At 44.5% G+C, this 14,128-nt stretch overlaps 1 protein-coding gene across 1 annotated transcript in view; it reads left to right on the top strand.

Annotated features, from left to right (window-relative positions):
* Positions 1 to 14,128, top strand: part of adgrv1 (adhesion G protein-coupled receptor V1) — a 260,965-nt gene that overhangs the window by 185,453 nt on the left and 61,384 nt on the right. The window contains 2 exon segments of the mRNA XM_042346991.1: positions 865 to 981; positions 3,883 to 4,061. Of these exon segments, the coding sequence (XP_042202925.1) occupies positions 865 to 981; positions 3,883 to 4,061 (296 nt within the window).

The following is a 14,128-nucleotide window of genomic DNA, read 5'->3' as shown; positions in this document are numbered from 1 at the left end:
TTTTTCTGGAAATGTTTTATTCCATGGGAGTTTGTAAAAATAATCTAATTTACAGTATGTGTTATCAGATTGGCTGTGGTTGCTTACAAAGTTAAGGCAAAAGTGATGGAGGGCTGCTTTCAATGGAGACCAAACTGTGCATATGTGTGTACACTGTGTGTATATGTGATAGGCAGATGGAAAGTGATGCACAAGAAAATTGATCTAGTACAGATTTACTTCACACGACCATATGGGAGTTTTGGATGAAGAAAAAACCTTCACCCTAGTTTCTCTTATTACAGCATCAACCTGCTTCATAAATGAGTTTCAGTGGCCTTTAACTAAATGGCCTCAATCACCCTTTCTGGTAACCCTTTCCAGTTGTTGTCAATCTCTGTCACTGTTAAGCACTCCGAGGAGCTACCTGCATAAAGGATGCAATATAAAGGCAAAGTATTGTTGTTATTGTTGATTACGCTCTGTACACATCACTGATTGTTTAAAGACCTGTCCAGAAAAGTCTGTAACTCTGGTTAGATTTTTATGTGCTGTAATTATCTTCCACCACAACATCCTTCATGAAAGAACCCTATCCATTATCCTCTGTGACAATAGAAGTGGCTTAGAAACATGTAAGACTGAAAGTTTGCCTTTTTTATGTCTATTTAGGTTGACGTGGGTGGGAAAAGATAACAGAAATGTCTTTTATATCTTAAGTGAAATTAGTGATATCAAGACTTATTGGGGTCCAACAATTGCTTCGAACTAACTTTTCAGAAATCTCAATGCATAATAAGTGTGAAATTAAGTGTTCATGATAGTGAACATCCTTATGTTAAATCCCCATTCCTATTGCTAACTATTTCAAAAACTTTTTTTCAGATCTCATTTTTGGTGTCAGTTTACCTAAGCCGGGAACTCTCTGTTGAAAGCTGTTCTGCCCTTGGACTGGTCACTCATTACCTCTATCTATGTCAGTTCAGCTGGATGCTCATTCAGGTCAGTAGCACAGGAACCTTTCACCAAGAAATGTCAGGTTTTGAGGACATTCTTCAGGTTTCCTCTTGGAACTGAAGTTGTTACTAAAATGTGCCCCAAATAGTGAAAATAAATGTAACAAAAAGTGCGTTATGAAGGACAGTTTGTTATAATAATCCCCACTATAAAATTATTCATTGTACTATTTTTGTAATTGTCTTATGTTTTAAATCAGACTTTTTTCATAGTTTTGCTGCAAATTCTCCTCTGGGAGGTAAGTGGGGGGTCTCATTGAAGCTGATCTGGCTTAGCTAACAGGATGTCTGAATATCCTCTGTGGTAGTTTTGGTAGTCTGATTCCTGGCCCTGTGAGTCCACAGGAAACCAGGGTACTGCTAATGCCAGACCAGCCAGTTTTGCCTCATTGGTAGGACTTGGAGGGGCATGTGGGCAGGGATTCTTCCCACTCAGCTCCTAGATTGACATTAATGATAATCTTTGCATTTAATATATTGCCTTATCATGTCATTGAGACATCTCAAAATGCTTCACATAATATATTGTAAAGTTAATTGACTGTATTTTGTGGGCGAAACGAGGTAGCCCATTGCGCACAGCAGTGTCCACAAACAATCTATGCGGCTTTAGCCGGTTAAACTCCAGCAACACCCCAGCGCGCACCCCAATCCAACCCTTGGCTTTCAGCCAACCTGTGCCAAAAGCTTTTCAGATTTGGTTTGCAGGATCCTCGGGGGAGAGAGTGTTCATTCCACTCCAAGGGAATTTCCAAGTGTAGGGGGCATGGATTTTTGAAACTCTGGTTTAGGAATTCTTATGTATGGTAATGGGTTATTGTATGTGTCAAACATCTGGGTGACCAATAAAATGTTTGCTGGAAACATCAGGTTCAATCCCCAGCTTTTCTTTCTATCAAGCATCTGTTCCATGACCAGGACTGCTTTTTTCCACCTGCGCCACATTGAATGCCTCAGTCTGTATCTCACATTGAATGCAGCCGAAAACCTCGTTCAGGCCTTTGTCACTTCCAGCTGGACTATTCCAATGCCCTCCTCGCTGGTCTCCCCAGCTCCACAATACACAAAATCCAATTAATTCAAAACTGGCTTCCAATTACTGAATGGATTGATTTCAAGATCCTCTCACTTGTTTTCAAATCCCTTGATAACCACCACCTCCCTACCTATCGGACCTGCTTACCCTCCACTCCCCCACCCCCTGCCTCCGCTCAGTCGACATCGGCCTCGCGTTTGTCCTTTACCCCCTTCAAATCCTGCCTAAAGACCATCCTTTTCGATCGTGCTTATGGTCACCTTTTCCCCCCTCCCTCTCCACCTGGCTTGTTGCCAGACTCCGCCACTGACAAGGGCTCTGGGATGCTACTCTTCTTGAACAGCGTTATATAAATGCAAATTGTCGTCGTTGTTATCAAGCACTAAGCTCACAAATCACTTAAAGCTTGTTTTCAATGTTACATAAGTACATGGGGCAAATCCTCTTGAAATACAGTATTTGAATTTTGTCCAGCTCATGGTCTGATACAGCATTTCATTGTGCATTGTGCACTCAATCACTGTGTGTCATCGTGACTGTGAACTCCAAGCTTCTTTTAATAAGGTATCACTGTTAAATAGGCAAAGTATACAATGCAGCAGGAAACACTGGGATGCTTGCGCTTTTCATGGATATGTATTAAAATATTGTATGTAAAAAGAAGAGCAGGATACAAATTTAAAAAATTCAGGGTGTTTTGAATTTCAGTGATTAAGACAGATTTCTTTCCAGTTGTCATATCTCTCAGAGCTCCAGCTGGTGCTGAGCACACTGACGGTTGAGTTTTGGTTAATTACACTGACCTGACACTACAGTGTGAAGTCATAGTTTTGAGAAAAGTTTATGGTGATTTATTGCTACACTCTGAAAAAACTGAGTTCATGAAGGGAAGGATTTTCCCATTGGCATTTAAACCCGCTTTGACCTGGTTAATCCAGAGGATTTGCAAAAAATCATTAGTTTGACCACAGTTAGAGTATTGTCCCCACTTTAGGAAGAATGTCAGGGAAGAGGATGCAGAGCAGATTTACTAGGATGATACCAGGGATAAGTTTACAAATGCAAGGATTATTATTATTATTATTATGAGTAGTTTGACCTATGAGCAAAGACTGGAAGAACTGGGACTATTATATAATATCAATTTTCACTGGATCGGAGAATGTTGAGAGGAGACCTGACGGGGATCCTTAAAATTATGAGGGGTTTCAATATAGTAGGTAGGGAGAAATTATTTCACCGGTCGGTGAGTCAGTGTCTCGAGGGTATCAATTTAAAATATTTACCAAAGGAACAAAAGAGGAGATTAGAAACAATGTTATTTTACACTGTTCGTGTCGGTGCAGAATACACATTAGTTTTCAAGAGACATATGTCTGAAAAGTAACAATTTGAATGGATTGTCTTTAAAAAGAGACATGATAGGCCAAATGGCCTTCTTCTGTGCTATAATATTCTGCAATCCTACAATGAATCAGTTTAACCCCAAATCCTATTGTTTTCTATTTGTAAGATTCAAAATGAAAATTCGGAATTAAAACTAAGAGAACAGAATATATTGATACTACAGCCTATATTTAGTATACCTATGAAATAGTTATGGAAAGATGTTAATCAGTTAATCATTTGTGCACCAGAATGTTGGTTACATTATTGTCACCTTATATAATTTTTAAAAAAAGTCAAATAGAAGAGTCTTGAGTGTTTTTATTGTTCCCGTTGGATAAAATGAATGATTAAGGTATGTGAAAGGCTCTTTAAAAGAGCCAGCACAGACACAATGGGTCGAATGGCTTTCTTCCATGCTATAAATTTCTGTGGTTCTAAGCGAATGTTTTCTTTTTCCTCCAGTCTGTCAATTTCTGGCAAGTGCTCGTGATGAACGATGAACACACAGACCGGCGGTACTTGCTCTTCTTCACGCTGAGTTGGGGTTTACCTGCCTTTGTTATGGTCCTGCTGGTAATTATTCTGCGAGGCGCCTACCACTGGACCATCCATGAGATCTATGGCATTCTACGCGGAGATGTGTAAGTACTTCAAGAAGTGAAAATATTGTCTTTGTATTGATAAAATAGAACACTGTCATGTCTTGATGGAAATTGCGTCCCGTTGTCATGTTGTGGTGCAATCCTATTGTAGGGACACCTGGTCACTTACTCAGTTAATAAAAGCCACTGATTAGAATGAAGTTGAAACATTCAGGCCAGGAAAGTCCCAAGTTTGATACCCAGATCTGATGATCTCAGTTGGGGTGACAGTAACAACTCTGCATTTATCCTGAGCTTCCCTGAGATAGGAAGGGAAAATTTCAGGTGGGATTCCTACTCCTGATCCAAGCTCCTGACAGAAAAATGTGCATGTGTGTATATAGAATCATAGAATCATAGAATCGTACAGCACAAAAAGAAGCCATTCGGCCCATCGACTATTTTGAACCTGTGACCTTGAGTCACCGACTCACCCACCAATGGAAACAGTTTTTCCCTTTCTAACCTATCAAATCCCCTTATGATTTTGAAAACCTCTATTAGGTCTCCTCGTAACCTTCTCTGCTCCAATGAGAATAATCCCAGCCTCTCTAACCTTTCCTCATAATCAGGTCCCTCATTCCTGGTACCCTCCTTGTAAATCTCCTCTGCACCCTTTCCAATGCCTTAACATCCTTCCTATAGTGTGGTGCCCAGAACTGGGTGCAGTATTCTAACTGAGGCCTAACCAGTATTTTATATAGGTTAATCATAACCTCCTGACTCTTGTACTCTATGCCCCTATTTATAAAGCCTAGTATCTCATATGTCCTTTCTACAGCTTTATCTACCTGTCCTGCCACCTTCAAGGATTCATTTACCTGAACCTCCAGATCTCTCTGCCCTTTTACCCCCCTTAAGATTGTATTACCAGCCTATATTGCCTCCCCTCATTCTTTCTACCAAAATGCATTACCTCGCATTTCTCCACATTGAAATTCATCTTCCATGTGTCTGGCCATTTTATCATTCTGTCTATGTCTTCCTGCCGTTGGCTACTATCCTTCTCACAGTTTACCACCCCACCTAACTTTGTGTCGTCCCCAAACTTGGAAATGGTACTTGCTATACCCAAGTCCAGATCATTTATGTATATTAAGAAGAGCAGTGGTCCTAATACTGATCCCTGGGGCACGCCACTGTACACTTCCCTTCAGTCAGAAAAGCAGCCATTCTCCACAACTCTGCTTTCTGTCTCCCAGCCAGTTCTGGATCCATGCTGCCACTGTCCCTTTTATACCATAGGCTTCTATTTTTCTTACAAGTCTTTTATGTGGCATTTTGTCAAATGCCTTTTGAAAGTCCATATAAACTACATTAACTGCATTACCTTTATCCACCCTCTCCGTTACCTCATCGAAAAATTCTATTAGATTTGTTAGACAAGATTTACCTTCAAGAAATCTGTGCTGGCTGTCCCAGTTAATCCATATTCTTCTAAGTGAAGATTTATTCTGTCCCGGATTATAGTCTCCAGGAGTTTCCCACTACTGATGTTAGGCTGACTGGCCTGTAGTTCCCAGGTTTGTTCTTCTGTCCCTTTTTGTACAGGGGAGTAACATTGGCCAATCTCCAGTCCTCTGGCACCACTCCTGTGTCCAACGAAGATTGAAAAATTGTAGCCAAAGCCTCCGCAATTTGTACCCCTGCCTCCCATAGTACCTTTGGCTGCATCCCGTCTGGACCGGGTTACTTATCTACCTTCAGCCCAGTCAACCTTTTCAGTACCGCTCTGTTTATATTATCCTATCCATTTCTTCTACTCTCTCCGATACTGCGGCATTTGGTGCATCTACTTCTTTTATGAAGACTGATGCAAAGTACTCATTCAGTACATCAGCCATGCCCGCTGCCTCTACAGTAAGATTTCCGCCTTGGTCCTTAATTGGCCCCACCCTACCTTTGACTAACCTTTTTCTCTTGATATGTTTGTAAAATATATTAGAATTCCCTTTAATGTTACCCGCTAACCTTTTTCCTATAATCTTTTTGCTTCTCTTATTTCCTTTTTAAGTTCTCTTCTGTACTTCCTATATTCTATTTGGTTGTCTTCTGTATCTTGGGTTTGACATTTGCCATACGCCTCCTTTTTCCGCTTCATTTTAGATACAATTGCCTTTGTCATCCAGGGAGGTTTGGATGCCCTACTTTTCCCTTTTGTGGGAATGTATTTGTTCTGTCCCAAGATATCTCATCCTTGAAGACTTCCCACTGCTCTTTAGTTGTTTTACCTGCCAATCTTTCTTTCCAGTCTACTTTGGCTAGGTCCCTTTTTAACTCACTGAAATTAGCCCTCTTCCAGTTGAGTATCTCTTTGTGATAGTGGGCAGCACAAGCAATCCATCTCCTGGCCATTTCAGGTGATAAATGTCACAAAGATCAGAAGATTAACCATGAAGCGTAACCACCTGGGAAGCTCTGGTCCAAATTGCTGACTATCCAGTGCCTTGGGACGTCCTCCCGACATGAAAGGCGCTATACAAATGTAATATTGTATTGTATTCCCAAACTTACGCCCCATCTCCGTTCCTCTCCAAGGTCCTGTTGCTTTTCAGCTTCGCTCCTTCCTCTCCCGCCACTCCCTTCTCGAAGCCCTCCAATCGGGTTTACGTGCTGCCTGCAGCACAAAAACAGCCCTGGTCAAAGTGACAAATGAAATTCTGTCCATCTGCTCCCTCTACCTCCTTGTTCTCCTTGACCTCTCTGCTGCCTTTGACACTCTATCCTCATCCACCGCCTCTCCTCTCACCTCAACCTTCACAGCTCCGTCCTTGACTGGTTCAGATCGTACCTCTCACACCACCTCCACTTCATCTCCACAAACAGTTTCTCCTCTAGCCTCTGCACCATCTTGTGTGGCGTTCCTCAGGGCTCTGTACTTGGTCCTCTCCTCATCAATATCTATATGCTCCCTTTGGTGACATCATCCGCAGACATGGAGTCAACTTCCACATGTATGTAGATGACACCCAATTCTACCTCTTTGCCTCCACCCTTGACTCCAGAACCTCTGCTGTCCTGACAGAATGTCCGTCGAACATCAAGTCCTGGATAAGAGCTAACTTTCTTCAATTGAACGTCAACAAGACCGAGGCTCTCCTGAATGGCTCCCGTCAGCACCTCCTCACCTTAGTCGCTGACAGCATCACCATCCATGGTTGCACACTCCACCTTACTAAGCCAATCCAGAACCTTGGCATCTTGTTTGACCTTCAACTAACCTTTCTACCCCACACCTGCACTGTGACCCGCTCTGCCTTCCTCCACCCCCGCAACATCGCCCGGCTCCGACACTGTCTCATACCGCAAGCCGCCAAAACCCTCATACATGTTTTCATTACATCGAGGCTTGACTATGCAAATTTATTGCTTGTCAGCCTCCCCAACTCCACCCTCCACAGGTTGCAGATCATCCAGAGCTCTGAGGCCGTGACCTCTCCCGCACTAGACTCTTCGACCCTATCACCCCCATCCTCACCCCATTGGCTTCTCATCACACAGAGGATACAGTTCAAGACACTGGTCCTCACCTTCAAAACTCTCCATGGTCTTGCTCCCCCCCTACCTCTGCGACCTCCTAACTCCCTACCATCCTGCTCGCTCCCTCCACTCAGTGGGCTCTGGCGTGCTTCACCTCTCCCGCTTCGCTCACCCCACTATTGGTGGGTGGGCCTTCTGCCACTCTGCCCCCGCCCTTTGGAACTCTATCCCACAGTCCCTCTACCTCGCTCCGTCCCTTGCCATCTTTAAGTCCCATCTCAAGACCCTTCTCTTCGACCGTGCTTTCGATCTCCCTGCTTCCACCCCTGCCCTTCATCCTCCCCAACCCCGACTCCCAACTTGGGTCCAAAAGTCTGTCTGTCCAGCCCCTTGGGATGTCCTCCCGACGTGAAAGGCTCTATACAAATTTAATTTTGTTGTTGTATGAGTTAGCACCCTCAGGAAAGGAGGGAAGGACATTGAAGGGGAAAAAAATGAGTTTGATGATCTTAAAAGATGATAAGTGTGATAAAATTAAGGAAGAAAGTAAAGCTTTACGTCTTCATATGGGCACCATGTATGAGAGAGAGAAGATCTTGGTTGAGGCAAACAGAAGCTAAGGTGAAGTGAACTCTTCTGCTGAAATTATAGGACTGCTCAGTCATGCCTGTAACTTGCTGTAATTGAGCAAGGTGGGGGATGGGCCTGGTTAGACACTGTGAAAACTGCAGCATCTGGAGTTAGGCCAACTGGTTATTTATACAAGTTGGTACAGTTGTATTCTCTTCCTGCTAAATTATTAGCACTCACAGAACACGTCAGTCAATCTTCAGACCACCAGTTTCCTTCTCTCCCTCCTCTCTCTCCGCTCCGCACACAAACAGCTGCACTTCCTGCCACTGATCTTTCTGGGGAACTTTTACAGATCATTCCTGTGATAGGAAGAAGAACAGTTAAGAACATACTGAGAACATCAGTCTCGTGCCAAGAGACTTGAAAGCATGTGGATAGAATTAGCTGAAAGAGGAAATGGCACAATCAGTACCTCTGTAAGAAACCAAACATTTAGAAAGATTTCCAATCATCTTCTGCATGTTTTATTTATTTTATTGCTGCCCAATTCTGAGGTTTTTTTTGTATATTTTGGTTCAACAGTGTTTATGGCATTATTGATGGAATTGTTTTTAAGCATTACCATGCCTGACACTGAGGGGGCTGAACTACTGTACACACAGTTTAAATGTCAATGTCTTGCAAAAGCATTAGAGGTTAGTGACTGCATTGAACTGAGCCAATTCATTTTTCTCTCTCTTGCTATCAGGCTCCATAACTGTTCTCAGCCAATTCTCCCCAGTAAGACCAATGGCACAACTCACAACTTTAAACAAATAAATACTCAAAGATTAAACTGTAACTAACACAGTAGGGGGGGGGGAAATGTGGCATTTAATGAAACTTGCGTGAGTTTTAAAAGCAGAACTGATGGCAACATTCCCTCTTGTTTGTTTTCGTACAATGAAGATATCAAGAAATTGCAAACAGTCTAATATGATGATGCCAGATGGCGTGATACCAGCGCATATCTAGGTATAAAGATCCTTGGATACGTTTGCTGATTTGCTAAATAATGCTTTGAATAATTCCAACTAACTAAGCCCTGCTGATCCCTTATCAGAGTGATTTGTCCTCTTTGATATAACACCTAGTGTCCTCCTCCTCTAGTTCTTCTCTTCCTTCCCCTCCACCCAATTTTCACTCACAGGTAAATCAAATCAAGCTCATCAACACCGAACTACAAGTCTGATCCAATCTTAGCCTATCAGAGCACAAGGTAACATTTTAGATTGTGTAGAACTGTGGAAAATTCTAATATCCAGTCATTTGAAAGTCACTTCTTTTTAAGAACTGCAGGAAAGCAATTTCCAAATTAAGACAGAATTTAAGAATTGCAGTCTTACAATTTCAATACAAAATTGTTTTTTCAGCCGAAGACTAGATGAAATTTCAAACCTGACACCCTTTTAGAAAACTGCAAAGCCACGGAGATCGATGTTTTCAGGTAGTTCACATACTGTGAGCTTGCACTTGCATCCATTTACTCAGTATTCATAAAACTTTGAAAAATAAAACATCACCAAAAAAAAAAACTCCAGCTCATTGGAGCCATATTAAGATTAGTACCAACATTTTTGCACTAAGATGGTGCATCCAAATCAATTTCAAACATGGAAAAAAAGTTTAAATTCTGCAATCGTTCTGCGAACAGACTGCATTTTTTTAAAATCATGTTTTGACATTGTATTAAAGTAAGCTGATTGCCTGTTTGTTAATAATTATTTGTCAAGGCCCCACACACGAGGACCTGGATTGAGCAGCTGGTGCTGAGTAAGCCTGGTACACAGCATTGAACCTTGAGAACATCAAGATGGCTGGTATGTCACAGGCTGTCATGTAAAAGTCCCCCCACAGTGCTGAAGGCAGATGTCTGCCAGGTAGTTGATGAGGAAACTCTGAGGCTTGGGTAGACAACTGCTGGAAGGTGCTACCCGGAATTTGTGAACAGGTTTTGATTTATCCATCGCCTGGAATCCACTTTGAGGTCTGCACCCCCAACTGGTGGATTACAACAACAGCACATTTGTATAGCGCCTTTCACGTCAGGAGAATGTCCCAAGGCGCTGGACAGAGTACAACATTTCAGACCCAAGCTGGGGGTGGAAAGGAGGGGAAGGGAAGGGTGTGGCCGATGGCATGGTCAAAGAGGAGGGTCTTGAGGTGGGACTTGAAGGAGGCTTAGGAGGGGGCGAGGCAGAGTGACTGGGGGATGGAATTCCAGAGGTTGGGGGCAGAGTGGCTGAAAGCTCTTCCGCCAATGGTGGTTCGGGGGACATGGAGCAGGCCAGAGCCGGCTGAGCGGAGGGAACGGGCGGGTTGGTAGGGGGTTAGGAGGTCGCAGAGGTAGGGTGGGGCGAAGCCATGGAGGGCTTTGTAGGTGAGGATCAGGATCTTGAACTGGATCCTCTGAAGGATAGGGAGCCAATGGAATCAGGTGAGAGTGGGGGAGATGGGGTCACGGAATTTGGTGTGGGAGAGGACACGGGCTGCAGAGTTCTGGATTATCTGCTGTCTGTGGAGGGAGGAGTTGGGAAGGCCGACAAGCAGGGCGTTTGTACAGTCGAGTCTGGAGGTGATGAAGACACGAACAGGAGTTTCAGCGGCCTGAGGGCTGAGGTATTGGCAGAATTGGGCGATGTTACGGAGGTGAAGGAAGGCAGAGCGGGTCATGGCTTGGATGTGGGGGAGAACAGACAATTGAGGGTTGAACAAGACACCGAGGTTCCTGACTGGCTTGGTGAGTTGAAGTGTGCAACCATGGAGGTTGATGCTGCCAGAGCCTGAGATGCTGAGGCGCTGGCGTGAGCCAATCAGGAGGGCCTCAGTCTTGTTCACATTCAACGGTAGGAAATTTGCCCTCATCCAGGACTTGATGTCCGACAGGCAGTCGTCAGGACAGCAGTGGTCCTGGAGTTGAGGGTGAAGGCAGAAAGATAGAGTTGGATGTCATCCGCATACATATGGAAGTTGACCCCATATCTGTGGATGATGTCACCAAGGGGGAGCATGTAGATATTAAAGAGGAGAGGGCCAAGGACAGAGCCCTGGGGGACGCCAGACGTGACAGTGCAGGGCTTGGAGGAGAAATCGTTAGAGGCAACAAAGTGGAGACGGTGAGAGAGATAGGAATTGAACCAGGCAAGGGCAGGTCCGTGAAGACTGAGTAAAGAGGAGGTGTATGAAGATGGAGTGGTCGACAGTGTTGAAGGCGGCGGAGAGGTCGAGGAGGACAAGGAGGCAGAGGGACGCCTGATCATAGATGTTCAGAATGTCATCAATGACTTTGACCAAGGCTGTTTCCGTGCTGTGGGCAGCGCAAAAGCCGGATTGGAGGGGTTCAAAGAGGGAATGGTGAGAAAGAAAGGAGCGGAGCTGGGACGCGACGACTCGTTCCAGGACGTTGGAGAGGAATGGGAGGTTAGAAATGGAGCGGTAGCTGGAGAGGAGGGATGGATCCAGGGAAGGTTTTTTCAAGATGGGGTTGATGACGGTTGCTTTTAGGGGGGTGGGAACTGAACAGGTGGACAAGGAGAGGTTGATGATATCGGACAGCAGAGGGGCCAGAAGGTGGAGCTGGGAGATGAGGAAAGAGGTGGGGATGGGATCGAGGGAGCAGGTGGTGGGTTTGATTATTAACCATTATTCAATGAGAAGAAATTTGTGTTCGTGTTGCGGACAGGAAGATAGTGGCATTGTTCTCAGGCATTTCATGTGTTGCCCACCAGGAATCTCACACGGTATTCCTGGTAGTTACAATCCACCGAGTGAGGGCTCAAACCCACAATTGACAGATGTCAAATGACCATCAAGTGACTATCCTCCGGGGTTTAGGGAGGGTGTGGGGGTGGGGATAAATTTGGGTTCTGGCCAACTTTGCCTCATTGATAGGACTTGGAGGGACAGACACCATGGTCACTGGGGTCAGGGAAGGGATTCTTCCTGCTCAGCTCCTGTTAATCCTGCAAGTCAAAACCCTAATGGGTAGGGTGGTCTTGGCTGGACAAGAGTGGGAAGCTTGCCACACAGTTCTTTGAATGATATTCTATGCGGTTTTAACTGGTTAAACTCCAGGGGTACCCAAGCTTTAGCTCTTGCCAACCTGCGCCTAATAATTTCCAGAATTAGGTAAGCAGGATGCTTCTCTCCAGCGAGAGAGTGCGTATTCCCTTCCAATAAACATCTCGAATTTCCATGCAGAGGTGAGATGTAAGGAATTCTCAGTTTGGTTTGGATACTCTTAAGCAACGAGTAAAAAATGATAATAATAATCCTTGATTTGGTCTAGCGCCTATAAAGTCAGGAGGATGTCTCAAGCACATCACAGGATTTGCTGCATGGCAGAGGTGCTGTCTCAAAGCACATCACAGAGGAGAGGGCCAAGGACTTGTGAAATGGAGTGACTGTGTATTTGTTGGTGAACGCAGCAGCTCAATTGCACAAAGCAATATCCACAAACAGCCATGAAATTAATAACCAATTTTGTCTGGGAGATTGTTGGCTAGGACACCGGGAGAAACTCCTGACTCTTTTTAAGTAGTGCCATGGGATCTTTAACGTCCACGTGAACAGACTGAATAAATATTGGTGGAATGTCTCATCCGAAGGACGGTATCTCTGATAATGCAAACTCCCCCTCCCCCCAGCACTGCATTGGAGCGATGGCTTAGATTATGTGAGTTCAAATCCTGGTGTGGGGCTTGAATCCACAACCTTCTGACATACAGAAGCATTGAAGTAATCAGACAATAGAAAAATCCTTGGTGGCAGCCTAATAGTGTGGTGGATAGAGCTGCAAGTTACAGACCAATAGCTCACTCGTTTGAATCACAGTGCATGCTGAGTTTACTTCTGTAAAGGGAGGCTAAATTAACCCAAGCCTTTCTAGGGTTAGGAAGGGTTGATTGCCTTTCTGTGCTGTAATATCTATGATTTAATCTGAAATCTAAAATGAGATTACAACCTTGAAAACATTCCCAGATATCTGCTTTTTTGAGACATTGTGCCAACATGATAGTTGCAATATAAATTGTATATTGTATACTTTTTTTTACAATGCCAAGCTTAATAAGTGACAATTCATATTTGTTTCTCTGACATCGCACAGTGGCTATACATTATAGAGTCACATTACATTCTTTCTGTTTCTTTCTCTTCATGTTCTTCATCTTCTAAGCCCCTACTCTTCTGTCTGCTTCCCCTCCTTCGAGCACCTCACTCTCTTCCACCGCTCTCTCCCTTTGAAAATCTTCCTTGTCTGCTGCCCACCTAAGCCCCCTGGCTCCTTCCACACAGACATCTCTACTCTCCTCTCTTCCTTGTCCCTCTGCTCCGAGCGCCTACTCATAATGGGCGATTTCAACCTCCACCTAAACTCCCCTTGCACCACTTCTGCCGATTTCACTGCCCTCCTCTCCTCCCTAAACCTTACCCTCCATATAAATTCACCCACCCACAACCGTGGTCATGCACTCGACCTCGTCATCACCCATGGCCTTGACATTTCCAACCTCAGCATAGTGGACAAGGCCATTTCAGACAACTTTTTCATCTCCTTCTCCTCTCACATCCCTTTCTCTTCCACCAAGTCCGCAACCATCCTCTACCGCCCTTGGAAAAGGCTACCCCCTGAGACCCTCACAAAGGCCCTCTCATCATCAAACATCCTATCCCCCTGGCCTTCCACCCGCGGAGATCTGAAGTAGCCATCCAGCTGCTCCATCATCGCTTCTCCTCCACATTCAACTCCTAGTTCCCTGAAATCCAGGACCATCTCCAAACGCACCCGATCCCCCTGGTACAATAACCATCTCCGCTGCCTAAAAACCCAAACCTGGGTGCTCGACCACAGATGGCAGAAAACTGGCCTGACAGTTCACTGCCAACTGTGGCTCAAGCATCTCCACAGCTACCGAGGTTCTTTGACACGCGCAAAAACAGCCTTCTACTCCAATATCATCTTGGAGGCTAAACAC

Source organism: Callorhinchus milii, unplaced genomic scaffold, assembly GCF_018977255.1.
Source record: "Callorhinchus milii isolate IMCB2004 unplaced genomic scaffold, IMCB_Cmil_1.0 Scaffold1, whole genome shotgun sequence".
NCBI lineage: Eukaryota > Metazoa > Chordata > Chondrichthyes > Chimaeriformes > Callorhinchidae > Callorhinchus > Callorhinchus milii.
Note: the sequence above shows the minus strand (reverse complement) of the source record. Positions and strands in the feature narration are given on the sequence as shown.